At 48.3% G+C, this 21,314-nt stretch overlaps 2 protein-coding genes across 2 annotated transcripts; one reads left to right on the plus strand and one right to left on the minus strand.

Annotated features, from left to right (window-relative positions):
- Window positions 1–205: 205 nt before the first annotated feature.
- Window positions 206–13,068, plus strand: DNAJB11 (DnaJ heat shock protein family (Hsp40) member B11). The gene is made up of 10 exons (XM_080624317.1): window positions 206–403; window positions 532–688; window positions 3,773–3,870; window positions 4,860–4,992; window positions 5,924–6,066; window positions 6,569–6,651; window positions 7,258–7,315; window positions 7,887–7,998; window positions 8,379–8,538; window positions 12,659–13,068. The coding sequence occupies exons 1-10, from the start codon at window positions 336–338 to the stop codon at window positions 12,721–12,723; spliced, it is 1,077 nt and encodes a 358-aa protein (XP_080480443.1). The 5' UTR covers window positions 206–335; the 3' UTR covers window positions 12,724–13,068.
- Window positions 13,069–19,531: 6,463 nt separating this feature from the next.
- On the minus strand, window positions 19,532–21,189 carry PROCR (protein C receptor; the record flags this gene model as incomplete). The annotated part of the gene is made up of 4 exons (XM_080624035.1): window positions 19,532–19,644; window positions 19,687–19,989; window positions 20,780–21,016; window positions 21,135–21,189. 4 exons carry the CDS (start codon window positions 21,187–21,189, stop codon window positions 19,532–19,534), a joined length of 708 nt encoding a protein of 235 aa, XP_080480161.1.
- Between the last annotated feature and the right edge of the window lie 125 nt (window positions 21,190–21,314).

Here is a 21,314-nt window from a genome sequence, read left to right on the forward strand (position 1 = left end):
CGTGAAATCCTACCTCCGTGCGGCATGGAGCTGCGATAGGGCAGGGCGTGGCGTGACGAAGTGAGCTATGATTGGATCGAGAGGCTCAGAGCCAACGTCCTGGCAGACGATAGGTCAGCGGAGTCGAGCCGGTGGTGAAGTGTGCGCAGCCGATTGGCAGCCGGCACGCAGCGCGCGGGGCCACGCCGTGCTCTTATTGGCCAGTGGATGTGGTCGGCCCCGTCGTCGCGTCTGCTAGTGTCTGTGCCGGGGCGGGCGCCTGCGGACCCGCTTGTGGAGTGCCGCGCTCTCTCCCCGCCTCCCCCCCGGCAGGGCAGGCCCGGCCGCGTCGTGCCATGGCCCTGGGCTGGCTCGGCCGTCTCTGCCTGCTGCTGCTCTGCCTCTGCGGGGAGGCCGCTGCAGGGTGAGTGCGCCGGGCCTGAGTCCCCTCCGTCGCGCCTTTGTGCTTTGCCGGCCCCCTTCTCCCTACCTCCGGCTCGGCGGCCGCGGCGCTGACGGGGCCGCGGTCTCTTCCTTCCCTTCTCCCTGCAGGAGGGACTTCTATAAGATCCTGGGGGTGTCCCGCGGCGCCTCCATCAAGGACATCAAGAAGGCGTACCGGAAACTGGCGCTGCAGCTCCATCCCGACAGGAACCCCGACGACCCCCGGGCGCAGGAAAAGTTCCAGGACCTGGGGGCTGCCTATGAGGTGAGGCCGGGCCTGCGGGTTACCCCTGCCCTGCGCCCATCAGTGGGCATTGCTAGCTGCAGTGTAGGGCAGGTGTAGTGAGGGCTGGTGTAGCTGCGGGGGAAGATGAGGGGTGAAGCTGTGCACCCTGTCGTAAGTAGATCGGGGAACCTGAAGTCCTCCCATGCTGTAAAGGGTAGATGGGGTTTGTGTTGTATGGGGCTTTGAACAACCTTGTCTAGTGGAAGGTGTCCCTGCCCGTGGCAGGGGGCTATAACTGGATGAGCTTTAAGGCCTTTTCCATCCCATTCTATGATTCTGGGAGCATGAAGCTGAGATTGGCCAGCAAGTAGTCTTGTGAAACTTTATCATATAGCTTTCAGGGGAAAAAGAAAGGAGGCCTTCTAGGAAATGTGAAAGCTCTTCTAATAAGGTGCAGGTACAATCCATCCTTCCATTATTACTATATTGAATTTCAGGCATTCTACCAAATAAAAAACAAAGGTGGAGAAGCTGCCAGGTTGATTACAGAGCTCCTTCTGTCAGAGGACAATAAAAGACCTTAGCTTACTTAGCCAGAGGAAAGTGAGGGCAGCAACCTAAATTCTCTGGTATTTATTAATAGCTTTTTGAGGAGGGAATATAGCTGATGCAACCCTGAGTATTGGCACAGGAGCAAATGTGTGTGTTTGTGAGTAAGGCTGAGCTGATGGGAGATAAAAGAGCAGAAAGAAAATGTATGTAACTTTACTTTTGTATCAGACCTGAACCTCTTTTTAGTTCAGAGTTACCTATTTAAACAAATTGGCTGAACTATCACAGGGAAGCCAGCGAACATAAAAAATTTTTCTGTGGACAGAATTATTACCTGTCACTTGCAGCATCTGGAGATTGATGAATGTGTTTTACTTTAAAGCTGTGAGCTCAGTGTCATTGCTGAGTTGGGATCTTGTCACATTGACAGTATGCATAGGAAGCATTTCTCTACCTCCTCCCTGAGTCCCAGTTTATTTCTTTGCTATAGTAACAGTTGAGAGTACTCTTAAAAGCAAATGGTTGTAAAATCAAATCAGCAGGGTATGTGGTGGCAGGAGGAGGTGAATATGAATTATGAGCAGCGACTGAGCCTGTTTTCCCCTAACCAGGGTGTTATTGAAGTACAACAGTGTCCTTCTTCAACATGAAGTGTGGAGTGCTGGTGCTAGCACAGACAATATGAATGTAACATGCTCTCACTGGATGCTGGTAAAATTAAACCAGGAAACCTCCCTTCAAAGTCTTCAGCTGGAGGCTGATGCATCAGAATGTTGAAATCTAGTATTGACATATGTGTGCTTTTAAAATAGATTTGGAAGGAGTAACGCTTTGATGTCCTGCAAGGTCTTTGTCTCTTTGTTTAGCAAGTACAGCTTGCACATCCTTTTGCTAAAGTGGCTGCTAGAGTCAGGATGTTGATTTGATTGTTTTGGGTAAAAGGGAGGTAGAATTATGTGTATGTTGTAACCTAAATGAAGATGCTTTGTGCCATAATGCAACAGCCTCTGTAGTAGTACTGCTCTTCAGGGTTCAGCTGACTGCCTATCTATAGCAAAGTCTTCAAAGAAAATGTGGGGAAAGTAGGTTAATTCAACTACTTGGTTTTACATTTTAATAATAGCCTAGGTGATTTCCACCCTGCAGCTGTGTGGTCTGTGCGCAGTTGTTTCAATAAGAAAGAAGAGGGAACTGAAACTACCCTACTTCAGCAGGCGTATAAGGAAGCTGGAGAGGGACTTCTCACAAGGGTATGTGGTGGCTGGACAAGGGGGAATGGCTTTAACCTGACAGAGGGGAAATGTAGATAAGATACAAGGAAAAAGTTCTTCACTGAGGGTGGTGAGGCGCTGGCACAGGCTGCCCAGAGAATCTGTGGCTGCCCCATCCCTGGCAGTGTTCAAGGCCAGGTTGGATGGGGCTTGGAGAAACCTGCTGTAGTGGAAGGTGTCCCTGCCTGTGGCAGGGGGCTGAAACTTCAAGGACCCTTCCAAACCAAGCCAGTCTGTGATTAGTCTCAGGATGGCTTGAGGGTGTTTGTTTTTCTCTTTTTAACCTGAAGCTTGTCCACTGTAGTTGCTTTGCTGTCAAGGCAACCAACGTAACAACCAAGGAGTCTTGAAATTGTGTTCTTATAGTTGTGTTCTCCAACAGCTTTGGGAAATGTGTGATTTAATACAAAATAGGACAAAGGGAGAATTTAACTCATCTACTAGATGATGCTAGTGAAGTCACTTGGGGTTTTTTTCCCCTACTGTTAGCATTTACCATCAGTTACAATTTCAGGCTGGTTTTCATCATTTAGCCAGCTTCTCCACCCGTTTAGTTGCTTCTGAATTTATTTTCACTCCTCTCGAGCCTTTTGACCTTCCTAACATAGTCAACAGGTGAAGAAGGGGAAGGAAAACTAAATGTGACTGGAAACTTCTGGATCTCTGCAGGAGAAAAGAGCAGAGATCAATGTTCAGGAATTAAAACTGAAGTCCTGAAAGTCGTGTGTGTTGGGATGTGTTATTCTGCCTAAGTACTGAAGTTACTCCTAACTTCTGTAGTCCTTTGGAATGAGGGCCAGCATTCAAACTGGTGCAGAGTTACTGTATTTGGCAGGTTCAGCTTGGTAGGCTAACTTGCCATCGTTGCCATGAAATAGTGGCTGGAGAAATACATCTTCTGCATGCTTGAAGAACAAACTGAGAAACAGGGGTGGCATGATTTATGGGTTTGGGTTTTGTTGGTTTTTTTTTTTTTTTCAGTTTGCTGCTTTGCAGAAACTTATTTGAATTATTCCTTCTGATTCTTTTTTAATCCATAAGAAAACTCAGTGTTACTTTAATTTTCTGTGTTGCTTCTGCTGATTTAATAAAATAACTTATTTTTTATGGGTTTAACTGATAAGTGTTTTTTTCTAGTCTAGTGCAGCAAACAAGTTCTAGCCAGTACTTCTGTAATGTAAAGCATTGCAGCTTGTCCCCCAGTGAAGAGCACTGCTGAGCTGCTTCCTCTCAGAGCCTTATTCAAATAACTCAGCTCAGCTGTGGGTGAATGACTTGTCCACTTTCATGCCGTTGCCAGGTGCTGTCAGATGAGGAGAAGAGGAAGCAGTATGATGCGTATGGTGAGGAGGGATTGAAGGATGGGCATCAGAGCTCTCATGGAGACATATTCTCACAGTAAGGAGATTTTGCCACTTCAGGCCGTTCTACTGTTGGGGCTTTAATTTTGTGATGCTCATGCACACGTTTGACGTGGGCAAATTCTACGTTAAGGTCTTTTACCCAGTCTAGAGGCACTGATCTGAAGTAACAGTTGAGAATTTGAAGAAATATATTTACAGTGGATATCCCATGTGCAGTTTTCAGTTATCTGTCATGCATCAGTCCTTGCTTCACAAGCAGTGAGTGGAAACCAGTGGTGTCTTGATGTTTAACCTGTTCTCACAGATCATATGTGCACTTTGGGTCACTTTTTTCTTCTGCAAAGTAATGCTGTATTGACTTAGAGTAAGTTTTAGAGCAACTGTAGAATTTGGGTCAGTAAAATCTGAAAGCACTTGCATGTTACTCAGGCAGAACCTGATTTTCTGTTTAAGGTTCCTTTGGTTCTGCTAGGCACACAGTTACTAGAACAGCTCTTGAAGTTGCTCATCTCAGGTAATCCTTCTGGGTGAAATCTCACACTATCTGCTGGTCTGTTTTGAGGAAAAATACAGAGACTTGCTAGGAAGTTTTTTCTCATCTCTGCCCTTTGTCCTTAAAACTACTGAAAACCAACCTGCTAGCATTGACCTGAAATGCCAGAGGTGGAGCACTACTCGGAGGTTGTGCCTTGTGGTAATGGTTGCAGTGTAATATGGAGAGGAGTACCCTTAGGGAGTGGTCAGATTTTTGAGGTGTTCAATTCATGCTCCAAAATTGGGTTTCTTTAGTACAGAAATATCTTCCAACATGACAACTTTTGTTAGAAGGCATTAGCTTGTGTTCTGGAGGAGCAGAAAAAGGTATCTGGATTTACAGTGGTGCTTTTGTACTGTGAGAAGGCTGTTCACCAGTGGGCTAGAAGCATTTGCCAAGCACCATGTTGCTGCTGCCTTGGATGGCTCTCTCTTCAGAGCCTTGTTTGAGAATTCCTTCCTGAGCTAATTGATGTGCTTTTACTGCAGCTTCTTTGGGGACTTTGGATTCATGTTCGGAGGTAACCCTCGCCAACAAGACAGGAATATTCCCCGAGGAAGTGACATAATTGTGGATCTGGAGGTTACACTTGAGGAGGTGTATTCAGGAAACTTTGTAGAAGTAAGTTTGGTTGCCTGTTGGTCTGTCCAGTGTGTTCTCAGGTTTGAGGTGTCTGGCCTCAGACACAATATCATGTTCCAAAGAATGGAACTAAAATAGGTGCTCAGTTTCTCAGTATTTTGCAGTGACAGTGAAGGATGTTATGATGCTGTTTGCTAATAGTTAACTGAAGAAACAACACACTTACTTTGCCATCTGCCATTCTTTATAGAATAATGCTTCTTGTGATAATAGCTTATTTATTTGCTGTCAGTGACCATCTGTAGCTTGTTTCTGTTGCAGTAGCCCAGTTGGAAATAGTGTAAGCGCTCTCTCTGTAGAATTTGATATTTGAGGGTCCATTTGTAAGCCTTAAATTCATGTCGTAATTCTTGCAAAACCATGTTGAGGATTTTTCATAGTCTCTTTATATGGCCAAACATGTCACTGCAAATTGCTGAGTTGCATACTTGATGAATATATGGTGGCCCTTTAATTTTTTGGTATTTGTTTTAAGCAAGCTAAATTTTTGGTGCTGACAATCCCTGCTACTTTGCACATTAGGATATGTGATGCTTAAGTTTGAGTTTCTGGGTAAATGGGGAACTCAGAATAATTTTGTCCATTGTGCAGGACAAGGTGTGGATTGTAACCAAAGTGTGAGGTTTTTCATCCTAGCTTTACTTTTTCTATGTATTAAGGTGTGCAGGAAAAAGAAATGGAAATAGTGGTGTCCTAGAGAGGTTTTTCTGGTATTTAATGTGTGATCAGCAAGAAGCACAAGATGAAAGCTGTTGTCAATGTTTTGCTTGAGGCCACTTGGCAAGTGGATTGTAGAGGCAGCACACGAAACCAAAGTATTTTCAAGGTGTTTGAGAAATCCAGATGCTTGTGGAGCCCTAGGAGTGCTACTGGCCTGTGTGCTGTATTGACCTCTTCCTCTTCCTTGCAGGTTGTCAGGAACAAGCCAGTGGCAAGACAGGCACCTGGCAAAAGGAAATGCAATTGCCGGCAGGAGATGAGGACCACCCAGTTGGGTCCTGGACGTTTCCAGATGACTCAAGAAGTCGTTTGTGATGAATGTCCAAATGTCAAGTGAGTTGTATGCTCTGTAATGATATATGGGTGTTTATTCAAAACCTGCCACTAGATGGAGGAAGGCATCTCTACTACCAATAAGATCTGGAGTGAAAACAGAGATTTCTCATTTCCAAGGAGCCAATCCTTATTCTTACAGTAGAGCTGGCAATCTCTATTAGAAGCAGAACTCCCCAGTTTGCTCCTTCAGCCTCTTTTTCCTTGAACAATCAGTAATACTACAGTGGGAGTTCCACAACTAAATATCAATAAACAAAGTGAGAGAAGCCCAGAGTTTCCAGCTGGGAACAGCTGGACATGGAATACTGGCATAATTGCACATCCAGTTGCTGTCCTATGCATTTAGTAGCTTAACCTTGCCTTCTCTGGTAGTTAAGTATCAGCACACAAGAAAGGCAACACTCATCCTTCAGTTCTAGATGTGTTACTGCAGTAACATAAGTAGGTGCTGCTGCCTAGTGTTGGAAACTTAGTGCCTGGCTGCTCTTCCCGTTTGCAGGCTTGTGAATGAGGAGCGAACGCTGGAAGTGGAGATAGAGCCAGGTGTGAGGGATGGTATGGAGTATCCCTTCATTGGTGAAGGTATGTATATGGTCACTGCCCTGCTGCTCAGCTTTGACTTGCTCCTTTCCTGTCATGCAAAGCTGGTCTGTGTGGCAGTCAAAGTGTCCAAGCCCTGCCTTTAGTAAATGATCAGCACATGTGGTTTTAAGTGCTGTGGCCTCTGTGTGCTGCTGAAATCCAGGAGCATACTCTCTGATAAGTATGGAGAATGCTCCAAGTTCCACTCCCTTTGCTGGTACTGGGGGTGTGCACAAAAAGAATATAAAGCAATTTCTACATCTGATGTTTCAGATAACTTTTGAGTAGGAGCATCTGTGCTGGGCTTGAGTATGTGAGGGAATGTCTCTGCCCAAGGAGGTAAGTCCTTCAACAAGTAAGGGACATCATTAGCATGCAGGCAAGTCTTTCAGAGCAGCAGACTGGTGTGAGCTCATGGAGGCAACTACTCAAAAGTCCTCGGCTCTTTAATAGCACATCTGTCTAAGCAGGATTTTAGTCATGTAAAGATCAACTACCTGTTTTTTCTCCTAACATGTGAACTGAAGATCTCTTGTGTTTAAAATACTGCTTGTTTCTTCAGTTGTTACTAGCTAGCCCTTTTAAACAGAGCTTTTCTTTTCACAGGTGAGCCCCATGTGGATGGGGAGCCAGGCGATTTGCGCTTCCGAATAAAAGTCCTTAAGTAAGTAACTGGCCTAGCTAGTCTTCTCTTTCTGGTTACTATAAAAGGAAGCTTGCAAGCAATTTTCTGGCCAGCATTGCCTGCTTGGCTAGTATGTGTCTTGCCTTTCAGCAGAGTTAGTGCAGCCAAGGGTTGGTTACTCAGGGCTGTGCAGGATGTTCAACCCTGCTGATGCTAAAGTAGCTGGATTCACCACTGGTAAGATGCTGCGATAATTCCACTTTTATTTGGCTTGAATGCTGGCATGCATTAGTGGCTTCTGTGTGAATCACATGAAAAATCTCCTTTTTCCATAAACATACTATCTCCCTATTGTAAGGAAATGCACTACTAAGAAAATTGTTGCGTGAGTCACAGCTTCTTGACACGCCTTGCCACTCATTGCCCTAGAAATAGAAATGTTATTTGGTAGTACATACCACACACAGGAAGATGAAGCTAAATTTAATTCCTTCTTCACTTCCTCTCTGATTTGTGAGTTTTCCAAACTCATAAACAGAGGGGAAGAGGCTAGAGGACCTGTTTTCCCTATGGGGAAGAAGAAAAGTTCCAATGGTTTTTATTTCCGCAGGCACCCAGTCTTTGAAAGAAGAGGAGATGACCTGTATACAAATGTGACAATCTCGCTGGTCGAGGCACTTACAGGCTTTGAAATGGATATCGCCCACTTGGATGGGCACAAGGTGAGGCAACAGTTTGTGTTGTTGCTGTGTATTAAAAAAGTTTAACTGCAGGTCTTCTGTGCGGGGGGTTAGCTTGCTCAGGGGGTGTGCGGCTGCTGCTTGTATACAGCATCCCCTTGGCTAGTGCCTTCCAAACAAATTTCCATGGAGTCATAACAGGCTGTACAAGGGGTGCACAGCGTGGTGCTCTGTTCGTGGCTGTCACAGCAGCTGCTGTCTTCAGTGATGTTAGTTCTGACAGTAACACCGCCTGGACCCATTGCATATCACTGACTTTGGCAAAGACTCAGTTGAAGCTTTCTAGTGGATTGGAAAGGGCATTGATGTATTGGGGTACACACAGAGCACTAGTAATGTCTTGAAATTTCTTTTGTCTGTAGGTTCACATTGCTCGGGATAAAATTACGAAACCTGGGGCCAAACTGTGGAAGAAAGGAGAAGGTCTTCCAAATTTTGATAACAATAATATCAAAGGCTCACTAATAATAACGTTTGATGTGGAGTTCCCCAAGGAGCAACTGACAAATGAGCAGCGGGAAGGTGCGTGTTTTCAAGCCCTGCCATGGCAGCAGGCTGCACAGACCTCTAGCCAAAGCTGATAAGACATTGGCACAACGGAATCAGGGCCTGCAGTGGTCAGGAGGGGCTCTCCTTTCCCTGTGCCCCTTGCACAACATAAACACAGTTGGCCAGTGCCCTGTGATTAACTTCTCTTTCCCTTTGAAGCCAAGTGAACTTGGCTGCTGCAGTTGTAGGGAGCCAGATTAAGTTGGGATGTGCTACTGCTGGGATGTAGCACTTGGCAAATTTGCAGGTTCTTTGTTTTGTAGCTGGCCATCTGTCTGAACTGAAAGACTTACTGGGCTTAGCTTCTGCCTGCTTTGCTGCTGTTGGAATGGGATCGCAGGCAGTTTTCCAGGCCCTGCTTCTGCTTTCTTAGAGGCAAGATGTGTGAAAATCCCTCTGCTGTCAAGGGTAAAGAGTCAGACAGCATCAGAAGGATTGTTCCTCTCTACATTTCTTTCTACCCTAAGTGCTTTGTGACTGTCTAGGGAAGAAGGATGCAATAGAGATCTGCTTCTCAGCTTTAGTACTCAAATGGAAACTTGATGACCCATGTAGAAATCCCAAGATTGACAGGAGGGTAAATTTTATACTCCTAGCTGGAAATTCCTCTTTGTTTCAGCAGCCTCTGTGGTAGGTTCACAAGGTTTCAGAGTAGGCATCAAGGGCCCTATCTTCTGCTATGGAACAAAGAAGTTCCTGGAATGTACCAGTACAGCTCTTTAGAAAACCCTAACCCCAAAACTTCTTCCTGCTGGCCAGGGCTATCATACTTTCTTCATTTTAAGTTACGCTTTTAGTGGATTCTGGCAGCTGCCCTGGTGGAATGAGGCATATGTGCAGCTTTCCTGTACACTTCAAGTGTGTAGAGGGAAGCCAATCCCTGGGAGGGCTTTTTCAGCCTTGTGGCATTTACTGTTGCATTGGCCATACTGTGCTAGCTACCACTTAGAGCCCAGTTGGTAGCTCCAGGGCTGACTGATGTTCTGTGACTCTGCAGCTGTTTGTCGCAGACTTCTGCAGCGAGGTCTGTGCCTGTGGGCTGTGTTTTGAGCTCACTTGTTTTGTGTTTTGACCCCTGTGCTTTCCCGCTTTTGTTGCAAGCGTGTTGTGCCCAGTGAGAGCTGCAGAGCACAGTGACCACATCAGTGTGAAGTCTCATTCCAGGATCTGCTGCCCTTCTTGAAGCTTTGTAAGGCAATGACACCTCTCAAACAGACCTGAGGTTATTCCAGCTGTTGCTCTTGGCAATTTAGAAGAGGCAAGGAGCAGTCACAGAAGCCTCTGTGTTTGTCAAAATTGCTCACAGACCTTTATGATATCCTGGCATCAGAGACGTGACGATACTGGCATGAGTGTGTTCAGGCATGGGCCCTTTGCACATTTCACTCCCTCCTAAAGCAGTTCTGTGCTCCCCAGGAGAAGGTTACTGGGTAGGCAGTCAAATGCATTTCTGAGTGGTAGAATATCTCCAAACATCCAGTGATTTAAGGAGTTTTATGAGGGAATACATCTATTCATGTTGTATGGCAGCAGTTCAGTGTACACATTCAAAGGAAGACTGTAGGCTTCAGGATTCAAAACATCCCTTTTTTCTTATTGTTGGCAGAGGTCCTAATTTCTTATCTCGTAACCATATGCACAGCTCCTGGGGCAGTTGGAAGATACTCGACTTAGGGAACACCGCTCTGGTCAGTCTAAGCTTTAGAGTCAGAGAAATAATATGCTTTCTTTCCTGCCAGTGTGACATCAGGGAATTTATTGTCTGTTGATCAGAGGTGACTTTCTCTCTTTGACATTTCTCATTCATCTTTACTGATGCTTGCTTATAGTCTGTTTTGGAGCTTTGGATTCCCTGCTTTAACTCTGGAGTGGTCAGAGAGCAGCAGCAGGCTCAGCGAAGTGCCCAGGTTGTGTTGTAACCTGTCACCTCTTGATGGTGTCAGAATAATCTCGAAGTTGGCTCTAGTAAAAAGTGCCTGAGGTGCTGTAGCTCCTGGCTGAACATCAGGTACATGTTGACGTATGCTGTGCAATAATGGGGGATTTTTCAGGCCAGCAGGCAGCTGCCTAGAGCTAGCTAGCAGGAAACGAGGTACGGGAATGGTTCTTCAGGGTTACTGGAGCACACCTTTCTCCAGCTATGGCTTTCATTCCAAAGAACTACACATCCAGGAGGCACTTCCTCTTGCCCATTAGCCAGGAAGTGACTTGGAGCCTCCTTTGGCTGTGGAGGGGAAGTGAACTTGTGTTGCACTCCCCTGGAGAATGACCTACCCTTAACAATTAGGGGTTCCTGTATAGGGGCTTGCTTTGCCCCACTGTTAGGGATGTTTCTGAGCGTAGAAGAGTGTTCAGGATTCTCTGGCTATCAAGCAAGAAGCATGAATAACTCTTGCCTGGCAGAGAGCCATCTCTTTTCCAGTTACTACTTCCAGAACAGTTTTCCAGTATTTTAACAGCTACTGTGACCCTTATGCATGAAATCGCTGGTCTTAAAGAACAGTAGTATCTGCAGCCAGAATGATTGAAGGGCAGACAAACAGGACAAGGTTTGCAGGGAGACATAATATCTTTTAGCTGGATTTGTTGAAGGATTTGGACTGGAAAAACCCCTAACCTTGCAGGAACGTCACAAATTGATTCATTTAATTGCTGATATTCCCTCCTCATGCCGGAGTACCTCACTTCAAGTTAACAACTGTAGCAGGATTTTCTAGGCAGCCTGATCTGACCTGTTGTACAAACCTGTACACTGTGATGCCAAGACTGGCTTCACTGCAGCAGCAGATTAAGGTCCTTTGAGGCAGGACTGCAGTCCTATCTACTGTCATGTTGAGGTGCAAGCCAGCTGCTTGTACGCTTTGTTCTGGGAACATCCAGCAGCAGAATTTTAGCAGTTTAGCTTAATTTTTTACTGTTATTTGAAAGTTACCCATGGTGTGGGGAGTTTTCTCCTTTGTTTTGAGTCCTGACAGCCCTTCCTCAGGCTCAGTGGTTTCTGGTGCTGGTCAGAGCAGAGATGCTGCCGTGCCCTGAGGGATGCTGTGGTCAGGGCAGTGGGAGTCCTGGCAGTGTGTGTCAGGGCTGACTTTAATTAGAGGGGACTCCCTCTTTATCTCTGGAAAAAACAGTGTGACGCATCTGTTCTTGCCAGTCTGCTTCCTCTGCTTTGTGTGGACTTGCCCTTTCAATAGCACTGCCAGTCTTTCCCTGAATGTGCTGACCCCAGTAGATGAGCTAGTATGGTTTTAAAAGCTGACTCACTTTTATCCTGTTCTGCTAAGAGCAGTCAGCTCCTTGAAGTGTTTTATGAATGTGGAAGGTGGTATTTGAAAAGTCATCTAGAATCCTTTTGAAACAGTGGGTTTCGAAAACCCTTAAGATTTTCAGGCCTTCAATAGGATCCTTAAGCCCATAGATAAGTTTGCTTCTCTTGGTTGCCTTCAGGGACTGCTTTTAGTGGATGGTAGTGTCCCCAGGCACCACATACCAGTGTGAAAACCTGTTTTCTAGTTACTCCTGTGGATTTCTATAGCTGGCAAGTCCAGGACTCAAATGTAGCCCTCCTGAGCTTGCTGCTAGGAGGTTTCTCTTGGGTTGTAGAGGGAGCCTTGGGAGATGCGCTACATTAATTAGACATTGGAAGTACTTAGCAAGTTGTTTGTTGTCATCTTAAAGTACAAATGCAATAAAATTGCTGTCAACTTCAACAGCAAAGCAGCTCTGGGAGTCAGCTTTATCCCTTGCAGAGCTGTGAGGAGCTTGTGTTTGTAGCAAAGGAGGCTTTCTCCCTGGAACCACTGGTCTTGTGTGGTCCTGAGGGTGCATGAAAGTGCCGTTACAACATTACTAACCTCAGGCCTATTTCTCCTGGTGGGGATGCTGAAGGAGTGGGAGTAAAGCTGTCACACTGCTGGGTTTGGAGGATTGTTCTCATTTTTGGGTTTTGTGATTCTCTTAGAATACCAGTGTTTGTGTTACTTAAATGGGCTCAGCCATAGCGGGTCTCTGAGCCAGATGTGTGAATGCAGCGGGAACAGTAAATGCAAAGTCCTGTTTGTGCTGTGCAGTAACGCCTTCCTTTCTTTTGCAGGTCTCAAACAATTGCTGAAACAAGGATCGGTGCAGAAGGTGTACAATGGATTGCAGGGATATTGATGTGTGGGAAAAATGGGACTTACCTGGCAACAGACAGTCAAATTTGTTTGCCGACTTTTCTCCTGCCCACTGTAGAACGGAAAAGAGGGAGGGTGGGGCAATTGTTGAGGTATATATAATTCTTTTTCTTTGTCAATGGTGGAAGTGCTCAGACGACTTGGAAGAAATGCTACCCTTTTCAGGATGTAACTGGTGCTGCCTATCATGTTCCGTGTCCTGGAACAACAGAGACTCCTTGAGCAGAGGATTAAAAAAAAGGGTGGGGAAAGGAGTTTTAAATTCCACACAGATTGGAATTTCTGGTTTTTAAATATATTTTGATGTGACTTTTCTTGACCATCTCCACATATTTTCATAGCTTCTCCTGCTTTTTATGTCCTTTGTGTCAGTCTCTTTGGAGTTTGTTTTGTTTTTCTAATCCCAGCCCTTCATCCCCTTCCCCTCTGAGCCCAGAGTATGGAGTTTGTTCAGAGTATGTGCTTCTGGGGCAGGAGTACAGGTGCTGGTGGGAGTGGACTGGCAAGAGGGGCTTTAGGGGCTGTATTAAGCCCCACATACGGTTGGGAAAGCAGGGGAAGAGTCTCTTGCTCCTGTGGACTCTTAATTACCAAGTAGTCCTCTTGTCCCAGAAGCTAATGCTTGGTTTTGAATCTGAAGTCACAACAGCTTAGCAAAGACTCCTCAAGACTTCCATGGAAAATAATGAGAACAGCTTCTCATGGCCTTGATTCTTCCTTGTTGCTCCCAAATGTAACCAACAGCTTGTCTGGAAAAATTCTCTTACCTCCTGCAGTCTGTCCTCTGTGAGGACAGATTAAGCCAACAGCACAGAAATAAAGATGTTTGAGTTGGAATGGCAAAATCTACCTGGTTATGTGTTTCAGCCCTGGAACAGCTAACAAGGAATGGTCCTTTCAATGATCTAAGCTGTGAGCTGCTGTAAGGGGTGAAACTACAGCTGGTAATACCAGCAAAAGCTTTGTAGCTGCTTTATTTGAACTAGTTGAGGGCTTGGTAACCTGATGGGGAGGTTCCTGTGGTGCTCTGGTCTCTGTCATGAAGACTCTGCTTATGTATTCTGATCAGAGATGCACATCTCCGTAAGTTTTTCAGGATTGGTAGCTAAACAGTTTCTCAGAGATGCCTGTGTCAGTCAGACTTCTGCTTTACTGACAAGGGATGTAGGCAGCAAGAGAAATGAGTTGGTGTAGCACAGCATTCTGCTGCTTCCCTCTGGGCTCTTAGGAACTATAAAGTGAGATCCTTACATCCTTATACCTTGTGCCGTGCCTGGGATTTGGATGAGATGTAGGGGTTTTCTATATGGAAGTGTTTGCTGGCAGCAGCAGCAGGAAACTTGAGGTAAGTTGTTTTGTGGTGTTTGGTTTTCTTCATTGTGGACTTTAAGTAGCTCCTATGTGAGCTTGGGAAGGTGGAGAGCAGCTCTGGCCCACCCCTTGTGTGTGCCCTTGGTCTAGCAATGTCCCACCCAACCCTTCAACTCCAGCGGGAGCTGACGCAACGGAAGCAGCAGCACCAGGAAGGTTTCCTGTTGGATGCTTTGTACATTTGCCTTGGCGCAGAGCAAAGCGGGGGCTTCGGGATCAGCTGAGAGAGGGACAAGACGAACCCAGGATGCCAAGCCTTTGCTCTCAATGCTTGTCTTCCTCCAAACCTGTAAGTGTGAGCTTTAATCCCAGCTGAGCCTGAGTGTCAGCCCACTTGATGACAGCCTCTTTGCAGGTGTGTGTAGGCAGCTCTGTCTGCGCTTCCCCCCTTAGATTTGATTTCTAAGAAACCTCAGAATTCAAAGAAAATCTTCGCTATCCCTGTGTGGGGGGCTGTTTTTCTGTTATCTCAGACCCTCAAGGGTTTGATTGCCTTGCTGTTCCACTGGTGCACAACCATGCTGCCAGTGGCCACCTGTAGCAGTAAAGCCAAAAGCTGGGATTTGACACCAAAGCCTCAACTTTCCAGGAGAAGGTGGTGTAACCTTTCCTACCTGCACCCCTAGCAGCAGGCAGTGCGTTTATTTCAGGCATGAGTACTTGTTCCTGCTGCTGCTTTTCCTGCTAATTCTTTTCCTTCCTTTGTTGGTTGTTTTAGTTTTTGTGGTGGGTCTGTACTCCTGTGAGAGCTAGTGCAGAACAACAGTAACTGCAAAGCCCCAGCTTTTACAAGGGTGAGAATCAGAACAGGAAAGAAAGCCTCAAATCACAGCAAGCAACTCTGCTTCCTTCCTTTTCCCCCTGGCTTTGTGCAGAGCTGGGGTCCTCCACCTTTCCCACCTTCAGACAGAACTTCCAGGATTTCCATGCTTTCTCTGCAGGCACCAGTATACACTAGTGCTTGCCAGGGTCTGGTTCAAAGGCTTCCATTTGGTTTTGTCCGCTTGCCTGAGGAATCTTGTGCTGCTTGCAGCATCATGGGAGGAAGTATTTGTCCTCCAAAGGGCCCCAGGATGTCTGGCCGGTGAGGGTGTGGAAGCTGTTCAGTGTCTGTGATATCTTGCATCCTATATTTTAGTAACATTTAGCTGGTGTGAGTGAGTCCTAGCGTGCATGTACTCCATCTCATATAAAGGCTTCCTAGGAGGCTGAGATGTTCATGAAATCAAACCAGTTGAGGCTGAAAGGGACCACCAGGGGTTTATCTAATCCGGCCTCCCTGCTTAGGCATGGTCTCCTGGAGCACATTGCTCAGGATTGTGTCCAGACAACTCTTGACTATCTCCGAGGCAGAAGACTCTACAACTTCTCTGGGCAATCTATTCCAGTGCTCAGTTGCCCTTACGGTACAGAAGCTCTTCTTTGTGTTCAGGTGGGGTTTCCTGTGTTTAACTTATGCCCATTGCCTCTTGTTCTATACCCCGGCACCACAGAGAAGAGCCCAGCCTCATCCTCTTGACCCTCTGGATACGTACACACACAGATCAGATCCCCAGAGATTTCTCTAGGCTGAACAAGCCCAGCTCCTTCAGCCTTTCCTCACATGAAAGATGCTCCAGACCCTTACTTGTTGTAGTAGCCTTTTGCTGCACTTGCTGTAGGAGCTGTGTGTCTCCCGTGTACTAGGGAGCCCAGAGCTGGATGCAGTATTCCAGGTGAGGCTGCATCAGGGCAGAGCAGAGGGAGAGGATCACCTCCCTTGACCTGCTAGCCACACTCTTCCTAATGCATCCCAGGATGCACACAAGCTTCAGTATTAGATATGTGTGTCCTGAGGAGCCCAAAGGTGCAGTTTGTTCCTGAGGGCTTTAGCTATGCAGAAGGCCACTGCTGTCTTCTCACTATAGCAAGTGGCACTGCTTGCATAGAGCATTCCTTCATCCCCAAGTCTGGTCAGGGAGTGGAAACATGTTTCTTCTCCATGGAAGCTTCTCTGCAAGTACAGTGTTTGGTTTTCCTTTTGTTTTTACTTAAGGGCTTGTTATTTTAAAGTACTTATCTATGTTTGTCTAAACTTTTCTGCTTATGAGATACGCAGTGCGGGGAGAGAGGAAAGAGGGCAGAAGTGACTGATGCCAGGATAAAATTGCTCTGAAGGCACACAGATTTGCGGTGCTCCTGAATACATCTGCTCAAACAGCTGAGTACCAGGGGGATCCCTGGTTAGGAAGGGAAGGTGGAAGTGATGATTCCTTCCTGGATAATGTGCTTTCTAGACAACAGCTTCGCTTTCTGCTCCCATGGCAAGAGCAACGGATGTCTTGCTCAGCCCAAAGCCCAGGGAGGGGACAGCCCGGTTGGGGCAGGAGGTGTGGCAGCACTGGTGGTATCCCACTGCCCAGAAGCTTCCGTTCATCCCTAGTGCCACGTAGCCCTGCTTGGTGTTGACTGTGGCCAGCAGCCAGCTTTCTCCTCCCATTTCCTCTGGTGTGGTCAGGCACTCTGAGCTGGGAGGTGAGAGGAAAGGGAAGAGGGCAGTGATGGGTCCTGGGCATCCGTACACCCTATTCCCTTTCTCCTACTGTTAAGTGTTTCCAGGGACCTGCCCACTCATGCTGGATTAGAATGCTGCTAGAAAGCAGATACCAAACAGCCTCCACCTCTGAAACTATGTTGCCCCAATAAGGCATCCCTAGCTCTGGGGAGCTGGCTGGAAGTGGTATAAAGCCCGTCATCCCATGGAACATGGGTGAAAGGGAAAGCCAGTTCTCAGCACATCGGCATCATCTTACTCATTGGAACAATGTTCAAGGCTGGGTGTCTTATCTCAACTCTTATCCAAGCTAGCGATAGCAGAGCTGGGTGATGGAAACCATGTGGTGCATGGAAGGCCAAGCCTCATGCAGTGATCAGTGCAGATGACGAGGATAGTTTTCCCTAGGGAAGATGCTGCTTTGGTGTTAAAGCCTCTGAAGGGCTGTGTGTGGGCTTGTTGGCCCTCCTGCAGGAAGCAAAACAAGTAGCAAACTAAAAACAATCCTCAGTTGACAGGATACACAGTTAAGTGTTAGTGCCTGTCCCAGGCTGTGATTAAGGGCAGAATAGCTAAATCTGGTAGAGGATCAGCCATGGATGTAGCTAGCAACAGCCATGGTACACCTCAGAACAGTGAGGGACAGCCTGGCCATGTGTCCCCAGCATGGTGCATGGGGCCAGGTATCGGTGACCCTGTGATGAGGCAGTTTGGGATAAGGAAGAGCAGTTCTGGGGCTATGATGTGCTGGAGCAGACACTGTTACCATAACCCTTCTGCTCTTGGCCACTGTGATATGTTGAGCGCAGGTGCCGGTCACCACCAGGGAGGTGGCACTGGGCTGGGTGCATTGCCCATGGGCACAGTTTGAGATGAGGCTGTTCCTTGGGATTCAGCAGTTCCAGCAGGATCCCCCTTGCTGGCTGCTGCCCCATATCCTTGTGAGCATCGATAGAGACTCAGATCAGCAGCAAGGTCTGCTCCTTTCTGGAGCTCTCTCCTGCTGCAACCAACATGCACAGGGAACTGGGGTCAGGAAAAAGGCTTTTACAGAGCTTTAAAGCAGAGACTTCCTCATCTGTTCAAAAGATGACAAGTTTCATAAGCAAAACAAGCCCTGTTTCTCCAGCCTGGATCTGTCCCTGGTGCCATCATCCCTGATGCCAGTCTGTGCCCAGTGACACACTTGGCATTAAGAATCACTCTGTGTCTTGGGACCACAGTGCAACATCTGCCTCCATGTGCAGGTAACGGTGATGCCTCAAGCCCAAAAACCAAGGCAGAGCTGGGAATGAAGCAGTTTCTCCCTGCTGGAAGCTGGCTACAAGCATTCTTATCCCTTTGTGGGGAGCAAACCTGTGTTGTTTAACCTTCAGCATCAGACCCCTGTCCTCTGATGCCCACAGCGAGGACTTGTAGTGCTCAGCCCACAGCAAAGCTGCTGGCCAAGGACGCTTCTTTCGAGGCCAAGCAGTGACATCCATGTGCCTCAGCCTTGTTTTGGAGCCTGTGACCTCTTGGCTGCCATTCCCCTTGTGCAAAGGAGCTGACTGGAGGGTGGGGAGCGCCTCGGCCCCTGCCTGCCTGGCAGGGCTGCTTGTGCTGTGGCTGAGGGCCAGGGTGATGAGATGTGGTCTTTGGAGACCTCCCCCTCCATCCCTCCTTAAGGGCAACCGCTATGTCATCTTCCCATCCCCTTTCTGCCCTGCATCTCTCCCCATCTTTCCCCCTGCCTCCTTTTCTTTGAGCTGCAGGGAAGGGTATTTAGAAAGGAATGAGCTGGAAGTTAATCCAGGAAAGCTCCTAGCTCCTATGCTGTCCCCTCTTTTGGTGGCCCAAGCCAGCTCCTGGCTAATCCCCAGCCCTTCTTGCCTTTGGGGCAGCAGTGATGAGCATAAGAAGGCTGATGTGCTCAAAATCTCGCTATGGGTGAAAGGGAAATGCAGCCAAGATTAATAATGAATGTAACCAAAGTCTAAATAGAGAGCTTTTATCTCAGATCTAGACTGCAGAAAGGGAAAATAAAACAATGAATGCTGTTGTACTAGTACCACAGTAGCACTAATAACAGAGCTCTGCATGTCTTTAGCTGGTCCTTGGGGAGCGGTTTCTCACGTTGGGGTCTCCAGTGCATCTCCCCTCACCTGGCATCCCCCCGCTCCTGTATCCCTCTGGCAGCATCCTTACAGGGCATCAGAGCACTGAACACATTAATCTGCTAGGACAGACTGTCCTGTTATGGCTGTCTGTGCTCAACTTCGATGCCTCATAAGAAGATGAGGGAATGAAAACTAAATGAAGCATTGCCACTTGGCCATGGGAGAGGTGACTTAATTGAGTTGAACCAAAGCAACTGCGTCCCTCCCCATGTCTGCCTCCCCTGTCATGGATCTGCAGCCCCACATCAGCACTGGGGGGAGGGAAAATGAAAGCAGCCAAACACACCATGACAGCTGATGAGTGATTTTATTCACGACGGCTCCAAGCAGTGCCACAGGGTCTGACATCTGCCCTCCCATGCATTTATCTCCATTAAACGAGGATAAATGAGGGTATGATGCCACCCAAGCATTTAAACTTGCTTGTTTGTTTCTCCTGCTAATTTCACCCCGCGTCCTGCTTCCTTGTCTTTTTTCCTCCGTGCCAAGTGTATTTCAGTGTTAAGACTCAGTGCATCATACCAGCCTGGTGTGGGGACCATCCCTAGTGCAAGGCGCTGCTGCTGCCTGGGGGCTCAACCCATCTGGGACAGGGCAGGGAACCCACCAGTGTCCTTTGAGAGCAAAGCCTGCGGTGCTAGGGAGATACGTCCCTCATAGGGCACAGGCTTGGTCCCTGATGGGTCCATTCCCTGCCTCCACAGGGTGATGTGGGACCACTGGCTCCGCTAGCAGCTCCCTCCTGTGCACAGGAAGATCCCTATGGCCATGCCTAGCAAGGAGAAGGTCCCCAGGATCAGGCCCAGCACCAGCGGGGCGTGTGACCGGCTGCTCTGTTTACCTGCAATAAGAGGGATGGAGGTGAGACAGGGCTCACACCCACCGAGCCACCTTCTCCCCTCCTGGACCTGACACAGACCTGTTCCAGCGCTCTGAGCTTGTAAGAGCCCCACACAGGTGGTGTTGAGGAAATGCTGGAGGTCCCGCGTGGTTTTGGGGTACTTCATCAGCTCCCTCTCGGCAAAGGTGGCCACCGCGTCTCTGCCGGGCCAGCGCCGCTCCCAGGTGGCATTGGGGACGTGGAAGCTCAGGAAAGCCGTCCCGTTGAGCATCACCTCATAGAAGCTTTGAGCTGTGCCATTGGGGAAGAGGAGGCAGCCGAGGCGGCAGCACAGGCTCTGGGTGTCTGTGGGGACAGAGGGAGCAGGTCAGGGTCAGCGTGCTCCTAACCCTCGGCAGCCCATGGCTGTCACCAGCATCAAGCTGTGCGCTGAGTTTGTGAGGCCTCAGCCTTGCACCACAAGGTTTAGCTGCAACGGCAACTTTTTCCAGCAGATGGGCACTGTGCTTTATCTTCCCCGTCCTTATCTGAGTACAGCAGAACTTCAGTGTCAAAGAGACGGGTAGGTTTTAGGTGCTATTCCTCACCCTCATGGAAAGATGCAGCACAGGGAGCATGGGACCCTGGGCAAGGGGAAACCCCAAGGTGAGAAAGTGCTTCCTAAAGGCCAGGTAAGGAAATGCAGAGCTGGGGCAAAGCTGGTTTGGGTATAAAAAAGGAAATGATAAGGAAACACAGCCTGGGCAGGAACATGAGAGGAGCAATGCAGGCAGGGACATGAAGCCATTGCCATCAGCATCCTGCACCTCCCACAGCAGCTGCAGGGTGCAGATGGGGTGCAGGAGGCGAGTGAAGGCAACATAAAGGCAGGGTGCAGGCAGAATACCTACAGCTCTCCATCCCCTCAGGCTGCAGCCCCCAGCCCTTTTCCCAAGGCTGAGCGTCACCCTGACCCCAGGATGGGCTCTGGATAAGAAATTCCCAGCTCAGCAGAAGGGCTCCTTTTGCCTACAGAGACGATTTGCACGTGGCCATGTTCATCCGTTTGCCAAGCTGTCCCAGTGCCCAGGCACTGAATGGGGGCTCCTCTTCCCCACTGGGACCCATCCCCGTGCCCTCCCAGGGTACCACTCACAGTTGATAGGCCTCTCCTTGCTGAAGAGCTTCACCAGCTGGCTGAAGTAGTCCAGGTAGGTGGTCACATCCTGCTGCCGCCTGGCCCAGGCGTCAGGGGGCTCCAGCGGCAGCACCTGGGTGACATTGAGCCCTTCCAGGAGATGGCTGAGCTGCCCGTCCAGGCTGGCGTTCCCCCAGAATTCAGAGCTGCCTTTGGAGACGCGGGTCTGCTGCAGCATGGTGAAGGTGAGCGGGGCTGCAGGAGATATCAGGCATCACCCACCGCTTCATCCCCTCCCCTAAAAGCCATGGGTGTCCCCACATGTGAACACTGAGTCCCTCCAACCCCAGCCACCACCGTGCCTTTGCCTTACCCGCCTGGTCCGCCCCACAGCCCAGGGCCCCGCAGAGCAGCAGCAACCGGAGCATCGTGGGGATGGGGACTGGAATGGTGGCCCCACGGGTGGCCTGGCGGGGAGTTAAGCAGGACGGGGAGGTGGGGCTGTGGGAGGAGGAGAGTGGGAGTCCGGCCAGGTCTCTCCCATTTCCTTAGT

The sequence above is a fragment of the Psittacula echo genome, assembly GCF_963264785.1.
Source record: "Psittacula echo genome assembly, chromosome: 7".
Taxonomy (NCBI): domain Eukaryota; kingdom Metazoa; phylum Chordata; class Aves; order Psittaciformes; family Psittacidae; genus Psittacula; species Psittacula echo.

Excerpts from the sequence above, each read along its gene's own strand:
- DNAJB11 (XM_080624317.1), top strand. The coding sequence starts at position 336 with ATGGCCCTGGGCTGGCTCGGCCGTCTCTGCCTGCTGCTGCTCTGCCTC. Across the intron at positions 3,871-4,859 it reads CATGGAGACATATTCTCACA|CTTCTTTGGGGACTTTGGAT; the intron begins GTAAGGAGATTT and ends CTTTTACTGCAG. Across the intron at positions 7,999-8,378 it reads CCCACTTGGATGGGCACAAG|GTTCACATTGCTCGGGATAA; the intron begins GTGAGGCAACAG and ends TTTTGTCTGTAG.